Genomic DNA, 26,040 nt, shown 5'->3' with positions numbered 1-26,040 from the left:
ATCGGCAAACTTCAGATTTATTCGAAGCCTAGGGTTTTGCCCATCTCTGGGTAAAGTGAAGTTTTTACAAGTTTGATGTATGTTCTTTTTTGTACAATTTCGTAATTATTTTCATCATTTGAGTTCACTGTGACTTCTTTATGGTTACTGCAATGTTCTTCTTTTTATTCATGCATGTTATTCGTACTCATGTGTGGTATATGATATACTCATTATGGTAATTATAAATTTTTATTTCAAGAATAGTTAAAACAGGAATTATTTGAAAGAATGCTCGTGCATATTGTAAACTCTGGCAGGATACGAGTACTCGTGAGACTTTTGTTCCTCAAAGTGTATACAAGTATACAATGTAAACGTATTTTATTTTCATTTCATTATTGGGAAGTTGCGGATCGTCGCGGTAGCGTGAAGATGCTGCGACGATGTGAAGTGCGTTCTGAAGAGCGAGCTGAAGCGAATCGTCAGGATGTTCCGGTTTCCAAGAGAACCGGCAACTTTTGAATGGGCAGAACGTCACCAGACTTGCCATCGAATAGACGTGTTTACCTTGAGTTGTTAATAAACGTTTTGAGTTCTTGTTCCTTTTATAAAAGACGTGTTGATTACTTAAAATGACTACTCCTCGATGTGGCACCAGCCCCCGGCGCAACAGTATATTTGGTGTTCAGGAAAATCGGGGCTTGTGTCTGGATCATAATAGACGCAGAAATACATATTTACTATAATTGTAATTCTTCAAGCACCACTGTAATATTACAATTTGATGGTTTATAATTCATAAGGACACGATACAAACATACGTACCGAGCTTGATCCCATCGCTACACACGTGCACACGCGCAACTCGACGGCGCGTACGCCCGCAAAACGAAGCGCCGTGGCACACGTGACCGCCATTGTTGATTGCGGGGAAGAACCTGCAGCGCCGGGCTGGCGCGTTATTCCCTGAGCTTTTTGCAGGATACAGGACACCGATAGCATACTCGTTCCCGTTTAAGTGGTACTCTCGAGACCAGATACCGGGAGGATGCTCATTCATTCCCGCGGTCACGTAAGCGAGATTAGGCGTGTTTGGCGCCGATGTTTTTGACGAGAAACGGCGGCATCGTCGACCTCTCGCCGACCAACCAACGGAACTTGCCGAGGTTAACGACGTGGATCGGTCTTATGGCACGGACATTTGTTTTTCAGGTTCAGAATTAAACGACCTTTCGGCACCTTTCGATTTATTTTGTTTTCCAAAAATTCGTGATCCGTTCTGGTCACTTTTGTTTTTTTAATTTTTTTAACAGTTCGATGTCACAATCTTAAAGAGATTGTAAGAATGTAAACGCACCTGATTCCTGATTTACACTGTATTCTTTCTACAGGATTTTCGAAACGAATTTCTAAGAATAGCAACTGTTACAAACAGAATTTTATGCTGCGCATATGTTTGTGCAATCATTCTTTAGTATCGTTTGTCTGTTAACACTGGCATCCAATTTATGAAAGGGAATTCCCCCTGTTTTGTACACAAAAAGCATTCGTATCCTGCCTTTTTAAATCGAACATTTTTAGAACTTCATGCTTCATTGATAGGGATAAATAATTATAGTTCACATAGTATTTTGATGACTCAATTAAAATGTAACATGTTTCACCAAGCGAAAGTAAGTTCAAAAAAAAAAACAAAAAAACTTCTATATTCTTCATAAATTTGTTATTTCATGAACAAATAGGTTTTGTTTGTCATTTGTATTTACTTTTACTTCACATTGAAATGAATGGATTCAAGTAAACGACGTGCTAAAATTTAAAACGTGAATCATTCGCTAAATAATCGATTTCACAGTGAATAAATAAGAATCGAACACTTCAATCCATTGATACAAGCAGCCTCGTACACCCTGTACATATTTCAATGAGTTCTCCTCAAATTGAGTGTTCAAAGCATCGAATTGGCGATCGCGTTTGAATATAAAGCTAAGCGCGCGTCTCACAATCAGCCAATAACTTTCTCCTCTCCAACGTAAAGTTGTAGATGTTCGCGTCCGAAGAGTCAATCACCATAAATTATCACTTTCTACTCGGCGCAACAACTAGCACGGAGCGCGAATCCTTGAAGCGGTCTCACTTCGAATCGCAATGCATGCAAATTAGATATTTCATCCTCGAGGTGCAATTAAGCGCGAATCGAGGGCGTTACAAATGAAACGAATCAGCGTGAGAAATAAGTCTATTCTTCGGTCCAGCGTTTCTCAAACTGAGGTTTGCTCTCGAAACAGACCAAAGCAAACATACAGTGAACTGTAAAAATAATGTTTGTAGTAGTGTTTCATTTCGTCAAAAAAATACCTATTATAAATACTGTCGTAATGGATGGTTAAGCCAAAGGGCGTTGCTGAATTTCTAAGTAACATAAATGCTTCCAAAGCAGTTCTATCAAAATTATTTTGCACCGTTTCATTCTGCCTTTGTTACAGCTTCTGCTATATATAATTTTTTTGACAAGAATATTAATTGAACAGGAGATTAAATTTGAAATATTTTCACCTTTATTAACACCTTTTTCTTTCTTCAAAAATTCAACAGCTATATGCAATTAGTTTTAAACATTAAGCTTCCAATATTTACACACAACGAAATAAAACACTACGTATATATTCTGCTATATTATTATGTCTACTGTAATATTTATTTGTCAGTAATTGAATTCTATGAAATAATAAATTTCATTCAGGTTTCATTGAATCTATTATAGCCGTCACACATGAACAAAGAAGTACGACAACCTTCCCCCAAAAATTCCTAATGAAAGTGCTTTACACGTTGCCTAAATAAGAATCTAGTACTTATTTTCTTACTTTTGTTCCAAGTGGAATTGAGATCGTCCATTGAGTCGATGCGTTGTTCTATCGCAATCATCTTCTGAAAGCGTCCGGCGTCCGAGTGGTTGGATAATTGAAATTCAGTCGCGAGTTTCAAGGTTCAACGATGGCGTGACCTTTGTCACGGATCACTGTCTGAGTACCGGTAGCTTCCCCAAGGAAATGGCGGCGTGACAAGCGAGGTTCCTCAGCAGTGACAATCGAGAGGCAGAAACCCGTAAATCACGCCTTGATCGTGCAGTCGGATAAAATCATTGTGCTGGCGACGGCAAAGATAAACGTGTGTATACAGGGTGATCCTTATAAACCGACGATAGGATCCTTTATTCAATTTTCAGACAAACGGAACAATCATACAAAAAGAATTGAACTTTATATTGTTCAGGTGGCTCTTTTAATTATTTATGGAAAGAACATGGCCACTACTCACAATCTACTAATATTCGCCTGAGATAGATAGGTACTTGTTCGTGGCTCATTCGTGGAACGCACTGTACTATACGGAGATAAAAAGCTGGCTAGTTGGTCTGACTGGTGACACTATAATCTCCTTGATTATGCTACAGATTTCTTTGTTATAATCCTTATTGTACTGTTTTATAGTCTATACTTTACTATGTTTATAATACACTGTAGAATTCCATGGTATAATCCAGGAGATTATACAGTCACCAATCAAATCCACTAGCCAACTTCTCACCTCGGCTCAGTACATGTCCACCGACAGAAATTGCTACGATTATTTGATTGAGCAATCGAGAAAAGAAGCTATCCAAACAAGTCAGTATACGAAGGTAGCAATATCAGTAAGACATCGCAGTATCTTACCCAAAGGACACAGCTTATACACGGAAGCCTCGGTTAGTATCAACTCCGAGACAGAAGTCGTGAAAGTCTAAAATATCTCAATCGAATAGTTCAGTTTCAATGAGACACCACGCTCGCAACTTTCTTTGCCCTCGCGAATTTTATACGTTAGCACGAAGGTCCCCGTGTCCTCCAACCCGATCGCAAGAGCTTCCCCAAAGTAATTTCGTCGATCACTTAGTATCACCCTGTATACAAGCGCAGGACGGAATAAATAAATGCTCGCTGGGATCGTTTTATATCGAGCTGCTATCTCGACCTTTCTTTGCCGACGGAGAGGCTGGTAGGCTCGTCTTATAAGGAATAAGGGCTGCTTATGTGCGGCCGCGTACGTATTCATATAAGATCGTTTCCACGGCGAGACGCAAGCGCGTCTATTTTCCTCGGTCACGAGCGAAACTTAAGTACTCGCGCGGTTTGATGAATGGACCGTTGGACACACGCAGCACGTGGGTGGAATTACAGACGATTCCGATGGTCCGTGCCGCGCCGCGTTGCTGGAAACGCGAAACGATCTACGATCCACGATCTATCGGGCGATGGAATCGTTTCAACGGAGCAAAGATCCATCGTGACGTCTGAATCGGACGGAAAACGCTGATTCGATTTTCTTTACTCCTTGACATAGTAGAATAGAGCAATAAAGAGGCATTCTTTCCTAAAATATGTGTGATAAATTGAAAATTCATATAATTGTGTCTTTTTTTTTTTATATATACTGTCATACATAGAGTTTATGTACGAGCTATGGTTAGGTGGTTCTATTCGGTCTATTTAGGTGTAATAAGTAGAATCTTATAATTTATTTTTAATTTTGTTTTTATTTTTTGTATTCGTTAATAAACTTGTCTGTAGGTTCAAATTACAGATAACTATAACAAGGTTGATAGGTCATAGGTTGAATATCGTAAATCTATATCTCTTTTTTCCACCTTCAACAAACATCTAGTAGTTTGTCTTAATCACTTGAAAATAGAAAGACACTTGGCCCTTGTCTACATGAATTATATTTACATAAATATTTTTGAATAATGGAGAAGCAAAACGGATTTTTCAATCAGTTAATATCTATGTAATGATCGAATGATGTCTAATATTATTAAATACAGGACTCTCCATCAAGATAAATTACTATTATTATTATTATTATTATTATTATTATTATTATTATTAAACGTCTTTATCGTGTACAGTGGCATAGTGTTCATTCATTATATGCAACAGAAAGTAATTTACGCAAAGGCGAGGTACAGCTGGTTTTCAACCTACCAGCGATTTTTTCAATAATAAATAAATAAAGTGGATCCACGGACGCGTAAGACAACCATTCTCAATGAATGAAGATCCATAGTAAACACTGCGACAACTCGAGGGTCATTCACTCGAGGGAAGTTTACTTTGCAACTGATGTCGGTTTGACGATTGCACGCAATGAGGAAAATGCAGAATGCAGGAAAGTGGGTTTCACATGAATTATTGGAACACGATGTTACGCAATGTTTGAATATATGTATGCAATTGCTCCCTAGACAGTAAGGAAGGAATTCTTTGTGAAATATCGTTACCGCTGACGAAGAGTGGATCCATTATGAAAATACAAAACGCAAGAAACGGTGGTTAGACCACGATCAGCTTCGATGCCTAAGCGTTCGCTGTAAGAGAGTTATGCTTAGCATTTTAGTTGGATATGAAGGTTGTCTTGATTTATGTTTCGGTTTACATTTATTATGTTTTCTCCAATAAAAAGAAACGGCTAATAGAGAAGCTCTGTCACTGCCAACGAACAGAACCTCTGGGCGATGCATTAAATGAAAAGGGACGACTCCAATAAATTGATTAATTGCTTGCTCGTTTGAAATTAAACGCACAATAAAATACTATTCCTTTTTGATTGATAACTTCCAGCAAAACAAACTTCAGCGTTCGCCAATATATATTCCAGCTGCGTCAATCGAACGCTTCCGCCCATTTTTGCAACCATCGTACGTCTTTGGATCCATCGAATTTTTGCTCGAATCATCTCGTACGTTGCTCCGTACCGACGATACTCGACTTCCGAAGACCGAGAGCGTTCGAAACGCCAGTTCTAGTACATAACAAACTTCTTTCCGCGGTACACGCGTTGAATTCGCGCAGAAGAAGCGCAGGAATGTTTACGAGGTTCGCTTGGCGTCGGCGTTCTTTTCTAGGAATGTAAGAGCACCTTCGTCGCTTGCTTCCCGTGGAAGATCTTATTTGTAGAGCCAGCTATTATCTTCGAAAAACGCGGCTGAATAATGTCCGGGTTGACGATGCGCCGCTGGAATACGATGTTTGATGAATGAAGGCGAAGAAGAAGCCGGTGAACCAGACGGACGAGGTCTGGCTGACTTCCTCTCAATGGGACGAGTCGGTTGGTCGTCTTTTTAAAGGCTGGCCTCTCGTGTCGTTAGGCTCCGATAATTCGTTGCGTCGTTTTGTCCGTATATGGACAGGGAACGAATCGAGTTGCTCGTATTTATTCGTATCCTTTTTTTCCCCTGCGGCGTTGTTGATTTATAATGCCCCTTTTCGTGTCGTGCAATTATCAATTCCTTTGCAACGTACTTTGTTTATTTTTTCAGGTAATAATAATAGGGGTATGCTTGTGTAATTTGGAGTAAAAACATAGTAGCTTAATACGTTGAGAAGGTAAGAAATATTCGGACGTGTTGAAGTCAACAATTCTGTATAATGAAGTGAATTGTTTTGAATGATAAATGTGATAAAGTAACCAAAGTACAGCTCACGAATACTAATTCTTATATAGAGTTCTACGTTCCTAGTCGATGCTCTAATCTTTTGGAAAGTGAACTTCATAATATAACAATTTCGCCGTTTTAATTCTTTGAGGTTTTTAACCCACTTAACTTCGATGAGCTAAGTAATATATTTTTACACATGTATTGCAATTGCTTATTCTATTTTCTATTTTCCTTTATACTGATTATCCATTTAATACAAAATAGAAAATGAAATGCGATTTACATACAGGCAAAGTTTATAAATTAACCACGCTTGATATTTTCTTAATATACAATCTCTCGATGTTTCGAATCACGTAAATCACTAAAAATAACCATTGAGATTCTATCAATAGTCCATTAAATGGGTAATTACTGCGCGTTAACGGCTAAAAGCGCTCGTTGCAATTTAAACGATCGATGCCCATATAAGGACATTCCGATTTGTACTCCGCTTGTGTTTATCTCTCGTGCCAAGGTTTTTCCAACGAAACGACAGGTTATGATTCATGCAGTAATTATATTCGTTAATAACACGTTACAACAATCGCTTCATGAATATTTCCTCGTTTGCTTTGTCAAGGTCCTTTTTATACAAACGTTCCAGAAACGCGGAGTTTCAGTCATGATTATTGACGGTGATATCCTTCCACATTAATTATTTGTTATAATGTTTATGGTTAATGATTCGTAAGTCGCGGAGATTGAAGTTCATAATAAAATTAAAAAATAATAACATTGCGTTAATTTAATCTTTTCGAAGGGGTAATCAAATTGAATACTTAGACACAAATGAACATTGTGACGGAATGTTTGGAATTTTTTGGTCGTTCAATATTAGTGCCATACCATAAATAATTTTATTATGTGTTTACTTCTGTTAGTTTTTTAATCTTAAGTAATCTTCGACTGTTCCAGGTTTCTATATTTTTATTTATTTTCAATGCAGGAAAGCGTACTCCTTAATCAACAATTTCCATTTTCCTCTAACTTAACAAATATTTTCCCCTGAAAATTTAGAAATTTCAACGAATCTTCCTCGTTTGCTTCCAACCCAATCATTTTATATTTTACATTAGGTAATACAATCACGTTTATTCTGGAGACGAGTCAGGACGCAGAGGTCGAAACGCGAATGGATGGTGTCTCGAGGACTGTCAAGTTGTCGTCTTTAAATTAATAACCATTCATTGACTTTCGTTGTTGCTTTCGTGCCAAGTCTGAACCTATCCCCCGGATGACACACCGTGATTTACGAGCTGGCTGGCTTTGTTTAATAACGCGCCGCGTATGAAAGGCACCCGGAAGATTCCGCGATGTTAGATATCGAGGGTTTCTGCCATTTGAAATCGCGGTATTCCAGAGATAGGCATAGCGGCGCGGTAAGCTACGTTGTTGCGCTGTTCACCCAAAACCAGAAGTCCCTAAGTAACACCAGGTGCACGCACTCGAAGGTGAAATATTCTGCTTTCGGATCGCTGGAAAGAATCTCTCGCTTCTTCGGGAAGGAACGAACGCGTGCCTCTTCTCTCTGCCCCTCAGCCTCTAACGGGGAACGTTAGTAGTATCGAACAGACTTTCTCCGATTCGATGTTTTCGAATTTGTGCGATCGCGTGGTGGCATGGTCTTCTAGGGATACTAGTTGTACGATTTTTTTGATCGATCTCTTCGGAACAACCGAACGATTAGTTAGAAGTTTACTTATTAAGCTTGGGGGTTGGCGGATGAATGGCTCGGGGAGATTCGAGTGATACTTGAAGCAAATAGAGATTCGATTAGGATCACAGGAAATTATGATTTTTCTGTCAAAGCATAGGTGGTACAAATATCCAGGTATAAATCTCTTAAAAATTCATTTCAAGTAGTTTTTTTAATTTTCAGTCCTATCTTAAGTAAAGGCATTTCAGTAAAAATGGCTTTCCATTATCGTGAGTTGTACAATAAGTGGAAGTTACTTGAAATATATTGCGTTAATTAAATTCAACGATATTATAAAATGCTTGATTTAACCACGTTTATAACGACACAACAATAAAACAATTCCTTCTCTCCTCTGTCAATGATACTATACTCCAATTTCAACTTCTGTCTCTAATTCGAAAACTCCACATGTCCTAACAAAAGATACCTGTGTAGCTGTCTTCAATTAGTCGCTCTGAATTCCCGCGAGGTTTCTTCGTCGATATTTCACTCGGGAGGACAATGGCCAGGTATAGTTTTCTAATCAGAGAACGGTCTTACCATTAAGAGGGTAATCCATCATTCGTCGAGCCTACGTAGTCCAAGTGAAACCTGGAGGGGGGACCTAAAATACATCTGAAACAGGTGTGGCCGTCGTGGAAATAGAATAGGCAAGTTCGCGGATTGGCGCGAGACAACGAACGGATTTTGTCACGATTTCCAAGAAAAAATACCCTTACGCAATCGACATAGTCAGTGGCGCAACCAGGAGGGTGCAAGGGTGGAATTTCTCTATTCTACAAACATAAGTTTATTAATCGTCCAAGTTTTCTTGTATGCAAATTTAAAAATAAATTAATGTCATCCAGAAGATACTTGAAAGAGAAAGACTTTAAACAGTCGATCTCCATTCTCGATGGGTGTACAGTTGCTCTCAAAAGTATCCGCCTGCCTGTACAACACATTTAACATGTTTAACGCTTATTATATATTTAATCAAGATTAAAGCTGGAAAGAAGTTTATTCAAAGAAGTATTCCTATCCATGAAAATATTATAAATACATGCTCTGAAGAATTTGTCCAAAGTCGATATTTATTTTGTACAAACATAGTTAGAATTCATTATATCCAATTCTTAAGAATCTTATCCCATTCTGACTAGGACCAGTAAAAAGTCATTTAAAATAAATCTTCAATAGTGTTCGATTCTATATACAAAATTTAAATAAACTCCCATTTCTGTAACTCCTAGTAAAGTTTTGTAAAATTATTTTTTAATGGAGTCTAGTACGTAGTAGTTTCTGTTGATTTTAATTGGACACCCTTTGATAAATTTGTAGGCACGACGACGGCCTTGCCTTTTCGAAATTTTCGTGCTCGAGACAATGCTAGGATTGTACTCGTACGATCATGGAGGATTAAACGACAACAACGCATTGGCCACGGGTGGGCGAACTCGTTACGACGTCTCATTAGTCAATGTTCGGTCGGTTCGCAAAGTAAAACGAAATACTGTTGCGAACTCAAGGTTACGGCAAATTAATGGATCGTGCGTGAAAGGGAATACAATTGTCGGGAATAAGGAATTTTTAAGAACGATCCCGATGCACACGGTTGTCCCGTTTCAACGGTTCCGATTGACAGAATTTACTTCAAACGTCTAGTTTTTCGAGGTTTTAGTATAAGAGATCTTTAATTTTAAAAATAGCTTAGATTAGTGATTATGTATACATTTTTTCCGTAATGTGTCTCGTTTAAAATGATTCGAATTAGTATTTATCACAAACGTTTTATTTTTCAAAGTTCGAGAACGAAAAATGATTAAATCATCAAGTGTCTCATTTAAAAATACAAGAATTGAGATGTGGCTTTATATAAGTAAGCTTTGTAGAAAAGAATTATTCTAATACAGTAGTGATTATTCGAGACTACAATTTCTCTCTTTTCTCAAACAAAAATACTATCTTCCTTTCCTATAATCATTGTAACCACTCGCTATTAATTTTTTCAAACTCTAACTGAACAGTATCCAACAAAAAAAAGTTTAAAGTTTTTCCTAGCTTGTATAAACCAGAGCAAATATATTTTAGAAGCTTACAATTGAATTATTCCATTCGAAGTAAACTTACCATCGTTTCGTCTCGCATTGTACTGTATCGTATTGAAATTTATTCAAATCTGGCCGCGCTCAGAAGGATAAGGCATCGAAAATACATCGAGCAAGGTGAACACGGAGGCTGCAGGTAGCTTCTTAAATTGTTTCCGTTCCGTTTTTTTGATTAATGACACGACAGGGTTCGTTTGTTCGCGCACCTCTAATTGCGGGCCTTCTTTCGTCGTGGAGGGCCAGTTTGCATAGGTAAAACATTGTCTCAGGTTCGGAATAATGAGATACGGGGCAACGAAATCCATTTACGATCCACGTGATCGATGCCATTGGCACGGACGCATATTTATCTCCGAGCTGTCACGAAAACATCGCTCCATCATTTTTAATTAAGAGAACTCGTCTCGGTGATCTCATTTGGTTATCGATTGCTGCGTTCGATACGTAATTACGTAGGCAGAACTAGTTTCATATTCGACACACTACATCCTGATTTCAACGCCTTTTTCGAACGCCGTGTATGGTCAGCGCCTCGACCAATTTTTCTGCTACTCGTGAAATGTCGTTTACATTGCAATGAGCATTTCACTTCTGCTTGTTGTACCGACTCGATGCTGAAACTTTCGAAAAATCTGCTTCTTGGTAGAGAATAGATTAAAAGTACTCTAGTTTATTACTAAACGGTATTTTTAGGGTATAGAAAGAAGTGAAACTAAGAATAATAAAATATGAAAAGGATTGCAAATAAATATACCTATGAATAATCGATTTAGAGGCAGGTTATACATTGTAGAAATTTACTGATAATATTTATCATCGATTTAATTTGCGAAATATTACTACTAAATTTCTGTATGTTCTTAGGAATTTAAAAATTAAAAACAATTTTTGTACTGTTCGTATTCCATACAATCTTCTCATGTTACAGGGTCGACAAGAAATAATAATCAGACTTTATTATCATCGCTCGGACGTTATTATTAAACAACGTGTCCATACTTGCAATATCAATCTTACTTTCTGTTTAACAGTACCGTGCAAAGTATTTTTGGTTAGTCAAGTTTCGGCGAACGTTTTCGAACCCGACCCTGATTTTCGAGGATATTTTTAAACTCGTACGTAGTTGCTAGATTTAAAAAAAAAGTATGTTTTGAGATAGCTCTAAATACTCGTGAATCGATGGCTCGGAAAAAACATTTTTAGATAAAGTCTCTACGTAATACTTGGCGCGCCATGGAGAGTTCCTTCGACTCCTGAGTTCAAACGTCATTTTTCTATAGGAATATTAATTATTCATAAAAAATTGCTACCTGCACCTGAGTCACATTAACGGAGAAAATCCTCTTCTATGTTCTAAACGAGGTGATAGTATTCTAAATAAGGCGACAGTTAAAGTGTTAATGGTTTAACGAACGTGACAGCGTTTACATAACAAGCGGCGAACAGCGTTCGCCGAAAAACCGTAAGAATTTAGTAATAAACAAGCGCATAACGGGCAGAGACGCGAGAGTCGCGTGCGTGGGTGTCAGTATTTTCGTTCTAACCTAATTCAGTAGTTCTAGGGTTACATGGGTGGCTTCCTAAATATAAAATCTAGCGCGCCGTACGCTGTAAAACGTCGGATGGCTAACACGCGCGTGTTTTTTGCGCGGGACAATGCGCGTTTAGCAGAAGAATGTTACTTAACCGACCCGCTATGTATCTCTCGAGCGGATTCCGATAAAGCTCGTCGGCGATAAACGACCAGGCGCGACGCCACCTTTTTCCGCGCGACCGTTACGGACATCTTAATTGCAAAGGGTACGAAGAAACCGCCATTATAGATTTTCTTTTCGTAGACGCTCGCGATGAGTCTCATGCGATGGGTTTCCACGACACCTAAGCGATACCATTAAATAACGCTACGAAATTAAAGTCGAAGACTCCGACATTTCATTTAGTCATTTGACTATCGATACCTTTCCAAGGGTTTGCAATCGTTATCAAACTCGTCAAATAATTTGTCTCGATGTTTTTAAGGATCAGAGTAGGGGAATAGTAAGATTTTTATAAAAATGATTTTAGTAATTGATAATATTGTACTTCCTACATTTTTGTTTCGTAAATGTAATTACTGTATGAAAAGGCATTTAAATTAAATGTATTCGAAGCAATGAACTGACGTTTGAAGCTCTATTAACAAAGCTAAGGGTGACCACATTGAAACCCTCTAAATATGTCGTATATCTCTTCGACGTAAATGAACCTTAAAAATGTCCAAAGAATACCAATCAAAAGCTTATTTCACGGTAAAATTACAAAAACACACAATTATTTGGATACGTACAAATACGTTCTAGTACTAGTGTCCTAGTACCCCAGTTATCAACAGAAGGGTTAACTCCGATTTTTTCTCGTACAATACACGAGATATCTCGGTGACCTGGTGCGCAATGCGTTAAGCATTCGCCTAACGATTCTGACAGCCATACTTTCTCGAATTAGCGGGTATGGCGATCGGAGGTGGGTTTTGCTTGGATCTGGCGCGGAGATCCGCGAGCCTCGTCGGAATGGGGGGTACGCGATCGAGTGGGACACGAAGGTGGGTATCCAGACACACGGTGGGAGAGTTTCCACATCGAGATACCTGCCAATCGCGATCGGCGGGTTTTACCCGCAGCCACGATTCCCCATGCATCCGGAGACAGATTGCAACGGTGAAATAATAGCGGCGCGTTGCCCCCGCGATCGGCTCTACCCCCTTTTTCCGTTCCCTACCGGCGGCCTGGCTATGACATTTACATTCGGACATACCAGCCGGGAAAAGTCTTACAACCTGGCGAGTCTCGGTCGTCCAATCAAAGTTCCAGAGAGGGCTTGTGCAAGTGACACCGACACGTACTGTCCCCCGTTCGCCGCGTGGCTTTTTGCGCGATTTCTTTCGGCGAGATCGTTACTATCGCTGCTATGTTATGCCAAAAGATTGCACGGCGAGCCGTTTTTTTGGCCAATGGAAACGCGATGCGGCATGATTGTGCATTCGGTGAATAACGAGGCTCTCGATGAGAAGATTGAACGAAGATTGAGGAGACACGAGTTATTATAGGTTCCTTTGGTGTACTCGTGAATGTTCGTGCGTTTATGACAAGTGGAAATATGGGAAAACGTATGAGAGTGCGCATATATGCAAAAATATATCAAATAACAAGAATAAAATATATGTTACATTGTTTTTAGATGATAAGACATACTTTCATTTCAATCTTAATTCTTTATCTGCATTTATAAAAATATACTGATTATAGATACCCTAGTGGTGTCGTATCGTAAACCACCCTAATCCTGATACACTTTCAATTATTTACACCTAAATAATATTAAGAAATGTAAATGAATTTTATGCTTACAAGTTAGTTACATTCACTGTAAATTTTATTTAATGATTTAGTTAAAACTATATGCCAGCATTTAATGCCAGCATTAGGAAAATTCATGTCAATAATAGGATATCAGTTGCATTTACCAAAACCATTGAAAATTCACAACCATTCTACGTAGTACACAATTGTTGTTAATACGATTTTTCTGTTTGTTTCAGGTAAGTCAGCAAAACTTAATATATTCAACTGCACAGCTGTTTTCCAAAGAAATTCCTCGTCACAGGTATTCATCATAATTATTCACCATTGACAATGAAGCAAACAAAACGATTAAATATGCATATAACTGAGCCATCGAGAATCACAAGCTGACACTTTATAAATTAATGCTTGCCTGATGCATCGTTTACGTTACCGATAATTTCTTTTTGACTCATGTCCCTGTTTGCAGACGAGTTTTCGTACTAAATGCACTGCCACTAATTAGAGGCACAATAAGAGTTCAGAAGTAATTTCAGTATGTCGGACGCATTCTGCGTTGGCTTGGATGAATGGAATCCAAATAAACAAGCTCTCCATGAAAGACTTCGCAACGCATCTGGACCTCGATGCTAAACGAATTCGCGACGAGTACATGGAAAGTACTTAATCATGCGATGCGATCATTCGTCAGAACTGTCATCGACCGAACCGACGAAATTTCACCGTCCCATTTGTCAGGGTGACTTCAGAGGTGGACACAATTTTTATCTGAATATGCATTCGAACGAACACTGTTACGAAAAACATTCACAAGCTTTGGGTTTGTGCAATGAAGGTACGTTGCAAAATGACCAGGAATATGACTTGGGCTACTATAATCCACAATATTTGATCTAATCGTAGCAGGCTATAATATTTAATAGTTTTAGAGAAAGATTTCTTTCCTTCTCCAGAGAAAGAAGTATCGAGTATGATATTCTAAAAATAGTAAAATTTCTTTCGATAGTAGAGGAACGACTGAACAAAAAGTATTTAACGAAGAAAAGTTGGAAATGTGAAATTGCACAATAATAGTACATGATAAAAATAAACCAAACAGAATATTCAACGTAAGTCACTAGTGTTTATTACTCCTAAACCTAATCGTACAAGTCGATGGCTCACAGTACACGTATTGTGCGTCCATTTTTAGTATCTCTGAGAAAAACAGATTCAAAGATTCGCCGATATTCAGCGAAACAAGTAAAAACTTATGTGTATGTATAAATTTTCCATCGAACGAACTTGGCGAATGAATCATTTAAAAACGTTCCATTACTTGTTCCATATAAATTACTAATTTTAATCATACAATGAAGTAAAATTCTACGAGAAACAAATAAAGCTTACCTCGATAGCTGTCTAATACTATAAGCATCGATTTCAAATGGCTTCGCAGTGTTTTTCTTCGTTATTACTCGATGCCAGAATATAATTTTGACAAGTGCTGTTAGGTCTGCGACGATCATGGGCATAGTTTTACGCGATTTCCTAGAAAAACACCCACGCGAGCGACAGAGGCACGCGTGAGTTGCGTCAGTGCCGAATTAAAAGCGGTACGCCTTGAATAGTTTCGTGGCAGAGAAGGTATGAGCAGTTTAACGGTATTGATAGTCGGGGCTCGGGTATTCCTTTCAGATTTCAGGCGCGTGGGCGATCCAATTGGCCTAACCGTAAGGTGGTCCACCGTCCGCGCACAGGAAGTGCTCGTTTTCTCTTCTTTATACTTTGAACAGATTGCGTCGATCGTCGATTCGGGTGGTATCGCGAGGACCTTTTTTTTCATTCGAAAGTGGGCATACACTCGTCGCGAAAAGTATGATGACGTGACAGAAAAATCCGTATTTCGAAAGAAAAATAATGGGAATCAGTCTACTGCTTGAGCTTAAGTAAGGTAATGCAATGTAACAAATATAAATTCTTTAATTCTTTTCTGTAGGAATTTTTATTTGTGTTTTGTAATTTATTTCAAACGGACGTCATGAGATAGTTTCTTGATTGGTACTTTGAACAATTCTTCTTATTATAGTAGGTTGAAAATAGATTTCAAAATTTCATAAATTGCAAATAAGAATAATAAATACGTATTAAATACTACTGAATACTAAGTACATTTATATGTTACGTAAATTTGAAAGTTCAATAATATAGATTCCAATATATTCTTTTTATTGTAAGGTTGAAAGTAGATTTCAAAATTTCATAAATTGCAAATAAGAATAATAAATACATATTAAACACTACTGAATACTAAGTACATTTATATGTTACATAAATTTGAAAGTTCAATAATATAGATTCCAATATATTCTTTTTATTGTAAGGTTGAAAGTAGATTTCAAAATTTCATAAATTGCAAATAAGAATAATAAATACATATTAAATACTACTGAATACTAAGTACATTTATATTTTACATAAATTTGAAAGTTCAATAATGTAGATTCCAATATATTGACTTTTTGAAGTAACTAATTTTTAAATCTAATTTTCATAACATTTTTATTGGATCAGTGTGTCTTTCACTACGTCCCGAAGAGAACTCAAAATATGACAGTTAAAATCGTCGAAGACTCTCCTAATATGGACCCGACTTATCAAATATCTGCCCATTCCGCTACCCTCGGGTATTTAACAGCGGGAGATGCCCTTTTTAGGCTGGTCGGGACACTTTTCGCGACGAGTGTACGCCCTGAGTGACAAATATTACGCGTTATGTAAAAACAAAAAGAGGTAAATACGCCGATTGCCGAGATAAGTACGTCGAAGTGCAAAAATCCCGTGACAAGGTGAAAGCTGTGTACGCTCTTTTGATGGAAATCGACGTTCGATTCCCGCGTCGAAACGAAGAAATATTCCCTGGTATCGGCGACCATTTATCGTGTAAACGTTTGCTACGCGTCCTGTATCGCGGCACGCTAGATACGTGTTATTATATTTTTACGTTTCGCAACGGTGCCCAGTTCCGACGATGAGAAAACACAACGTGCACACGCGTTACGGGAAATTATAATTCTCGTGTCCGTTGCTGCCTACGTTGAAGAAAATTGACGGTCTCCATCTATGGGATTTTTGTTCAGAAGCTCGCGTCTATTCAATAGAACTGAAAGCAAACATCGAGTGGATGATTAACTCTCCCTGGAGGAGCGATAAAATTTTATTCTCTGTCGTGAAATGTATTCCTAGAAACACGAGATGCGAGAGTATACGAGAAGGAACACTCGTGGGATGAATTATTGTTGACTTGAGCGCGATTGGAATTTAAAAAAGGGAAAGGTTAATGGTGGCAGATGTTATAATGTTGCTAGATGGTAGATCTCTAGTTAGGAGCCAACTTTAGACGACCATTGGTTTTTGAAATAAAGGAAGATAAAGTTTGGATAAATCTTTTCCATGATGGATTCCTGACATCAACCCTTTGAGTACCAAGTGCTATATGTAAGTGCTGTAACTCATTAAAAAAATCAATTTTGCTTTACGAAAATTACATCACTATCTAATGCACATAGATTTATTTGTGCACGATCAAAATAAATCTGAAGGTAGTAACAAAAACGTAAGGATGGATTAATCAAAATAATAATGTAGAACAACAGTAATAAGAATAAAGTATAAAAATAAAAATAAAAGTATAAAGATACACGTGACTCAGGATCAATTTTCCCTAAACTCCCTAATATGTACATTCATTAACGACCAGCAGTTACCTACCCAGTAACTAACGAACATGATCAGTTATTAATTGCAATACACGATCACTTATTACTATAATAATGAAGATGTGTATTCACTACTAATGGTTCGCATTCACTGGCCATCAGCTTCCACCGTAACCCATCGACTGATAATTTTACGCTTACACAATTTATCGAATGCGTCGAAGAGATTTATGAAAAGAAATCTTCATTATCAAGAATGGCTTCCCCGGGGAGCTCCGATGGATTAATTATCCAGCAATACGTCGATGGGTGGCGCGTTTGAACCGGTTCGTCAGCGAAAAGAGCGCAAAACTCGAGTCCGAAATACGTGTCGTCGATAACCGCAGCCCACGATTGGCAAATGTCGAAAACTTGTTTATGAGCATTAAGGACTTATAATTGGCCACTTTTGCGTCGATGGTTGATGGGGTTCGCATACGCGGAATATCCTTGCGATAGCCACGTGAACGCCGCCCATTTCCTGTTTTGGGGTGGTCCCTTTATCAACTCGTAAGGGTGGTTTTATATTTGGTTGTCCCGAAAGTTTCTTTCGCGAGTTGCACTCAATTATTTTATGTGGTCGTGTTTATATAAATAGACAATCTAATTTCATAGATATTCATGTGGTAACAGTAATGGAGCAAATTGAATCGTGCACAATTTAGTAATGTAACATAAAACATAAAATATTGTGTATGTATTAATTATTAATAAAACGAAAGAAACTTTTGGGACAACCTAATAATTCTTCTACGTGAACATTATATTTCTTGTACCTTTTGTGTCACTCAGGAAACCATGCCCAGTAAAAGCTTGTAAAACTTTCATCTCAATTGGATGGGTGAAATTTCTATGAGAAAGTTAACAGAAAATAAACTTGGCTTCGTTATGATATCGATGATATATGATAGGAGTAGAGCGATGTTCTAGTAAAGGAAATTGCAAAACTACTTCCTCCATTTTCTCGAGGCATCTTGTTTTATTTGTATACAATTGCCTCGATCGAAAGCACTCCTGGTAGTCATTTCACGGTTGCATAGTGATGGATGTACCTTCTATTGAAATGACACAATAACTGCATCTTCGGAGAATTCAAAATGGCGTACTTCCTTTTATATTAAGAGCAATAACTGCGTCTCGTCCTGGATCTGCTGGTGGACTCTCCAATGAGGGCTTTGACATCCAAGCCTGAGAAAATATCGAATTATTTGTTCAAAAATTCCACTTCGTCGCTCGACCAGATAAATTTCAAATTGCGTACTTCCTTTTACATTAAAAGCAACATATACTATCGTTATACTATTGGTTCGTTTGAAAAGTCCATGTAGATTTTTGGTAAATTCTACAGGTCTGAATATATCGGAATAGTTGAAAACGAATGTGTACATCCCTTAAAAGGTGGAAAGGTTGTGGAACGAAATGGTACTTATGGAATATCACTTCGAATTTTTCTTAAAAATAGGCACGAACTCTCTGGACAACCCAATGTATTCAAATGAAAATCAAAAGATTATTTACACTCCACTATTTGTGAAAAACAATAAAAGTTTCCCCTAGAATCTGAACAGAAAGAAATTAGAAAACTCTCGAGGGCCTGAGCTTGAAGTTCCATCAATTTCTGAATAAATTCTCGTTCGTTCTAGCAAAAGAATCATCAAACCAATCAACTAAATATCAGCAGATCGAATAATCCGAAGGCGCGGAGAATGTATCTCGAATCCATCTGACATTTAATTCATGTTCGCGCGGATATCGTCACTCAGGCTACCGTCGATAGAGAGACGTCACGTTGCTGGTACGACAATGTGTCGCGAGTTTATGCGTCTGTGTCCAATATCGCGGAGGCGTACATTATATCCCGCATAGGTTAAGCCACCCCGCCTACTTGCTCGACGTGTCCCAATACCTGGCAGCGATATGTCAACAGCTACTTTCCCCTTCGCGTCCTGGCACCAGGTTTTATCCGAGCGACGCTTACGGGGCTACGTTATGCTACTCAGCTATGGCGACAGCTCTGGAGTATACAAGACGGCTGACAAGCTGTCGTTTTAACGTACGATCGCACTCGGAGCGAAAAAGGAGAAGTCATCGTTACCTTTCGACGTGCTCGACGATGAAAGGTCAAGTCGACCACTGAGCACTGCTCGAGCTTCGTCTATCGTAGGTTCAGGTTTTCCTTGGGAGATAAAATGTCGTTCAACCCCTTGGACTTGTTAAATTTTTGGTATTCTATAAACCTTTTCGTGAAACGATTAAATTTCTTCCGAAAATTACTTAGATGCTAAAATTGTCTTAAATGTATACTAAAATTACTTTATACAGTAAAAGTTACTATAAACGTCCTGTACAATACAAATGGTAGTTTCATACAAAGGTTCATACTAAACTACGATACAAACTTTCTTCTTTTAGACACAAATATACATAAATGTTAAACTACAACAGCTTCGTATTACTAATTTGTATACGAAATTATTCCAAGTTATCTGAAAGCAATACACAAAGGGTTAATTTAATTATTTGATAAGAAAATGTTCCTCTGTTTGAAGTTCTCGTCGCTCGAACCTTCAGTTTGCGAAAAGCCCGTACAACGTAACATTATCCCGTATCTGTCCACCGTGCCAGACATCCGGCGAGCGGACACGGTTTTCCCTCTAACTCCAAACGCTAAACGATCCCACGCGACGTCTCGTTCGCGTACACGCGATAGATAACAGCACGCGTAATAAATCGCGTGCATTAGCGGATGAACGTTGCGGTTGGACGGACGTACCGGCGAAGAGCGGAGATTGCACGTCGTCCGGTGCACCGCTGTGGGAAACACGACTTATCCACCAGCGGTGGAGCCTTCAAGGCTCATTAACCCGCGAGACAGCGCGTTAGGCTGGATTACGTCGTTCCTTGGTGAACGCGTACGCTGAACTGGTCGCCGCGGTCGCGGAATGTTAGCTTTCGTTGCGTATATTTATACGGCCGTACGCGGGAAGAGAAAAATACGGGATGATATTTTACAATTTCTTCTTGCTAGGGAGTCCGCAAAAGGCTTCTTTATAATACAGTTTATGACACTTGGCAGCCTACCAGGTAGGGGAGAGATTAGGTCTATGGAAGATCGTACGGTTAAGACTCCTATTACGCGGTTAATTGAGTCGTTCACTGCACCAGTCACATAAAAATTGTAACATTACTGGCGATTATTTTTTGGCTATTCTTTCTTACTAATTTTATATATCGTTAGATGAAAGCTACATCTGTATTTATGCATTCTACGATATTTATTTCAATTTATATTATAAAGGGAATTTTACAAAAACAATGTACATTATTTCGTCGCATTTCGATTTGTGCAATTAACGGTTAAATTCTTACTGTGTTGTAGGACATTCAGAATTAGTGTATGCTAGATTAATACCAATTTTGTAACGAGATTTTTGCGTTACATTATTGGAGAATTTAATTGTGAATATCGAATCTGAATGGAGATCGTTACTTCTGTGTTATAGAATTTCAAATAGCTTGGAAAATGTACATCTCTATGTCAGTATCCTCTAAGAGGATAATCTCTCAAAAATAATCGTGATTACTATATATCGTAAATTTTTCATCGCCACCAGAGATGCAACCCTTCGAGCCCGATTTCTCTGTGCCCTTCCACATGATGGTTGACACTCAACTAAACGATCCAGCACAAAAAATTCATGCAGAAAAATTCATCTATTTTTTAATACATTCCTTTAGAAGATCTCTTTAAAACATCCTCTTAATATAATTAACATAGTGAAACGTGGAATTCAATTTTATTTACCTGAAATGAACGAAGTGGATCGTATGTTGCAACGTGGTGGAACCACCCGGTACATGGCGACAGTGAACGTGTTAAACGGTTAATTGCGTTCTGTCCTATCTGGTTTAACCACGTTTCATTGTGCTCGTGTACGTTTACTCGCGACATTGGCTCTGAGAGCGAACGTGTTAGGTATTAACCGGTGCATATGTAGGCATAGTCGTTCCTGGCTGAACCACTAATGCGCAGAAATAACAGGCAAAGGAGGGCACAAAAGTTATGTCGGTCCGCTGACCGTAAGGCTCTCGGAATTCGAGAGCGTAAACTCGGTATAATTATTGCGATTGAGCAGACGCGATCCTTGAAAATCGTCGAGGAAATTCCATGATTATTTTCTTGGGAAGATTTGTTGGCTCGTGGAATCGGTTTACTATCGCTTATATTATGTATTTGTTCTTGTTTCGCGAGCTTCAGGTTTATGAAATAAATAAAATCATAATTGATGCTCGGTGATTGTACTATTTAACATAGATGGAATAATTGAAGATTAAAGAATAAATTGAAAAGCAAAAGAAAATATATTATAGTATCAAGTTTTTCTTGCACTTCCTGTTAACAGACATTTCGCCCTGTAGTATACGTCCACTTACAACCTGCATAACCAAATCATACAAAATTGATGATTGTATAAAAATCAGTGTTGAAAAGAGAAGTTTAAAGTATCTAATTATTTGAGAAACCTGGAGCCTTACGAACATCGAGCTTATAAATGAAAATAAAGAATTCATATTCGAAATAAATCCTTAAATTTCTAAAATTGAATCCCTTCGACTAGCAAACCATCATACTGTACCACAATAAAAAAAAATCATCGTGGTCTGAACGAGAAGCATATTATAAGTCACGACTGACTGACGTGGATTTAACAACCCTTCGATCCTTTTAATCGACCACGCTGAATGTTCGATCGAAAACTTTTTCATCGCACACCTCGCACGAAGGTGCCACGCGAGGACTCAAAGCGGAACGCGTTTAAAAGGAAAAGCAAAAAAGAAAGTGAACAAGAGAATCGCGAAAGAGAAGTGGCTTGCACGCGGCTCGTATCCTCCTTGGTGGTTCGCGGGGTTAAATATACCCTCGTGTTTGCATCATACGCATTGGCAAATCGAACAAGACCGATGCTGAGAGAAGAAAGGGAAAGCCAGGGAAACGGGAGACAGCCAGAAACCGAGTCTACTGAATCACCACTGAAAAAGGTTGGCGACGTTGTTGCTGAATTCTCTCCACACTGTCTCCTTGAATTTGGACAAAAATTGAACGACATTGGTACCTTGCCGTAACAAATTTCACAATTTTCTGTGCAGCCACTTCTGAGATATACAATAAAGCAAGGGTTAATTCATACATTAATACATTACCCAACTCAATTTAACTCAACTAACTAACTCGATACATATGAACTCGTAGGTCATGTCTGAGTACATACACGGGGTAATTTTTCAAAATTTGATGGTATGAGTGCTCCGAAATACAGACGTGACCATGTCAAATTTGATCCTGATAGAGTAGCACTAAGACACAAGGCAAGACACAGGAAAACATGCATACACCACAATTATAAATATGTAGAAACTTCTTGAATGGAAATAGATAGTTTAGAACAGAAGTATAAATCTATTATTGAATGTCATTTATGTATTTATTAATTTGTATTACACTAGGGAATATATTTTATCAATAAATTATTTAATCTCCTACCAGTAATAATAAAAAAGAATCTAGCAACGACAATTTTTACAGTAATAATATACAGTGTAACCATTTTTATACACTTTCAGACCAAGACAGTGATTGAATAGCGAATTTCTCTCAGGTTCTGACCCCAGTGAACCCAAACACCTCTTAACGAACCCTCGGAACGAGCGTAAGCCTCGCGAAAGATGAAAACAGGAAACAAAGTAAAAGAAGCACGCGCGAAAAATACGCAAATAAACCCGAGCCATTGAAAACTAGAGACAAATACGGACAAGATCGGAGAGGCGAAGGAGAACTGTTAAGCGCGGAAGAAAATAAAGCAAACGGACCCGGTGAACACAAGGCAAGATCAAAGTGCAAAGGGGGAAAAAGGAAGGAAAGCATCGATAAAGGAAAAAACATTATCCAGCAACGGACGCTGAGGAGGTAGAAGAAAACGAGCATCGCGAGGCACGCGATGAAAGAAAGATCGAAACGAAGGAGTCTGCGACGGAGTGAGACAGCCAGAAGCGAGAAGGGGGAGGGATAGAGAGACAGAGAGAGAGAGAGAGAGAGAGAGAGAAGGTTCGGATGTCTGCTATTACAGAGCACCTCCGTGGTCACGGCGCACAGCCCGATATGGAGCAATCTCAGATTTCCATCCGCCCAAATCAAGAATATACGCCCTCGCCTCCCCTCGCTCTTCTTCCTCTAAGGGGGACCTCTGGCTCGTCTTCTTCGCCACCGCCGCCGTCGCTGTCGTCGTCTTGCTCGTCTCTCGGCGGAGGTGGAGGCGCTGCTCGGGGTTGGTGCTTGGCCGTTCGTGCTGGTAACAGTGCCAAAACTGCCTCAAAACGGACGACTGCTCCGTTCTTCGCGTTTCTCGCTCCCTCTAACTCCGACCGTCTCCTTCTCATCCCCTCTGCTCCCGTGTTCCCGCTCGATCCACCTATCTTCATCTTCCTCCTTGTATCGGGCCTCTCCTCGTCCGCGGATAACCCATCCCAGACACGTGCCCTCTATCCGCTTCTTACCTTCCTGCCATCGACCACCGTTCCTCCATTCCGCGCACGGTCTATCCCGCCAGACGCTTTTCCCTGCTTTTCCAGTCACGTCGAGTCGCGTGCACCTTCGCGAAGTGACACCACGGCCGCGCGATACAACAAGTGTCCGACCACGGGTCCGCGGGAGTTCATCGTACCTCTGCTCGCGTGTCCCGTCGCGATTACGACGATAACGCGAGTGATAGTTGGAAGACCGGACCACCGATCGCACGAACCTCGGTTGGTTCGAGACTACGCGTTCGCGGTCCGTCGACCAGGATTTATCGAGAAGACGGATCCTCCAGCAGGGCGCGTTCATGTTGCCCGAAAGCAAGTTTCCCGTGACAGGTAAGGGACCATCGGGACGGTTACATCGTGGTAGAGATTTTTCAGAGGTTTTTCCTGAAAAGACACGAGCCTACACTTGGCCAGACGCTGCTCGATTGTAGGACGACGTGTCCAATGCTTTTTATAGCCGGGAGCTGGAAAGATGATCCCTGGTTTAAGGGGAATGTGTGAGATTATGGTCGCAAGACCTTCGAAGGCTGAGGTGGAACCAGGAACAATTTCTTCCAGAGATGAACTCGGACTTGGTGTATAGCACGCTTATGTGAAGATGGTATCTGAACCCTGACCCCTGATGGAGTACCCTTGGTGTCTTATCTTATTCTCGGTCCACTATTACGTATCTACCAGAACCCTGGGGACTCTACTGCGACGCAAAATCGATGGCAAAAGCGAGTTATAACGTAAAGGCAGTGATGGCGTTGGGTGATAACGAGTGGGCAGTTTGTATGTCGTTGCGACGACCCTGTGGGTGTGTTTCGGGGTGTCCTCGTAACCAGGCCAGTGGATCATGGTCCTTCCTGCTGATACAACTCGATTTCTGGCTTCGAATAACCTACCACGACTCGAGACTTAAATCTGGAAGTAGTATCTTCGTCGACCCTTCCAGGTCGATTCGAGAAGTAGTCTTTCTCATTCGTCTTTGATCGCTGGGGATCGCACGCGAAGAAGAATTTCCGTCGGTTTTCCTCCCCACTGCGATCGCCTTGACATATTCCTGAGCTTTGCAGCTGACTTACCGTTTTTAACCTACTTGCGCTCCTGCCAATTGAGACCGAACACATGCTCGCCCGCGTCCCGCGTGCTGTTCGCTGAGAATCGTCCACTTGTTGCCCGTAATTGTGTACACGCGCCGTGCTAGATGGAAATGCCTCCGCTTTGACGGACTAGACGGCTAAGAGGTTCTTTGGGTGTCGCAGCTTCTCGAGACCCCACGTGCTTTGACCTCGGAGATACGTTCGAATAGCGAATAGATTTTGATTCTTGATTACGAATTTTAAGATGGTGATATGTTTCATACGGTGCTCTTATTCGTCAGGTATTGTTTGAAGTTTGGAGATTGGCTAAATTTTATTTGGCTGACGAGAAGAGTGTTGTGGTTTGTCAACGATGTTTATTTGATGAGTTTCTAATCTTTCTACTTGTACAGGGATTTAATTCCACGCCTCGAGGTTTGTTTTCTATGTAATGGATGGTTAATGAGGAGTTGTGTGTGGCTTCCGTTCGTAATGAGTAATAGGTGATTAGGAGGAATACAGTGTGGTGATTTATTAGAGATGTTCGTTTGATTAGAGAGTCATGCAGATCAATTTCTATTCTTTCCACACTTACAGCTTCTTATTTTTGAGTTTCATTTAACGAGAAAACAGCTATGTATCTTCTATTTGGAAGAGGCAAGAATGATAAGAATTGAAGATCTACACAGATCGATCAATACTCTTCCAATACAAAATAAAATTTAATTCCAAGCTTGAATTTCGAATTTTTATTCAACGAATAAATAATTCTCTGCGTTTCATTCGTGAGAGCTAAAATTTTATTTGAATAATAAACGACTAATAGAAATTGAAGAACTACACAGATCGATCAGTACTCCTTCAACGTAAAATACAATTCAATTCCAAGCTTGAAATTCCAATTTCTTTTACTCGTTATTCGACGTTTTTCTTCGACATCCCTCGAGCATATCAGGACCGTGAACATTCCCCCGAGTGTTTCGGAGGATCGAGTGTCGAAACGTCAGAGTTCGCGAGCATTGTTCCCG

General features: G+C 39.4%; 1 protein-coding gene across 2 annotated transcripts in view; it reads left to right on the top strand.

Moving 5' to 3' along the window:
* LOC128875615 (uncharacterized) overlaps positions 1 to 26,040 on the top strand; it is a 50,900-nt gene that overhangs the window by 12,044 nt on the left and 12,816 nt on the right. The window contains exon 1 of one of the 2 annotated variants that reach the window (XM_054121353.1): positions 22,602 to 24,278. The exons of the other annotated variant lie outside the window; for it this stretch is intronic. Coding sequence (XP_053977328.1) covers positions 24,248 to 24,278 — 31 coding nt within the window. The 5' untranslated portion in view covers positions 22,602 to 24,247. Of the gene's footprint in view, positions 1 to 22,601; positions 24,279 to 26,040 lie in introns of those variants that run through there. 2 annotated transcript variants of the gene reach the window in all.

This window comes from Hylaeus volcanicus, chromosome 1 (genome assembly GCF_026283585.1).
Source record: "Hylaeus volcanicus isolate JK05 chromosome 1, UHH_iyHylVolc1.0_haploid, whole genome shotgun sequence".
NCBI classification, from domain to species: domain Eukaryota; kingdom Metazoa; phylum Arthropoda; class Insecta; order Hymenoptera; family Colletidae; genus Hylaeus; species Hylaeus volcanicus.
The sequence above is the reverse complement of the archived record's forward strand: the minus strand, read 5'-3'. Positions and strand labels throughout refer to the sequence as shown.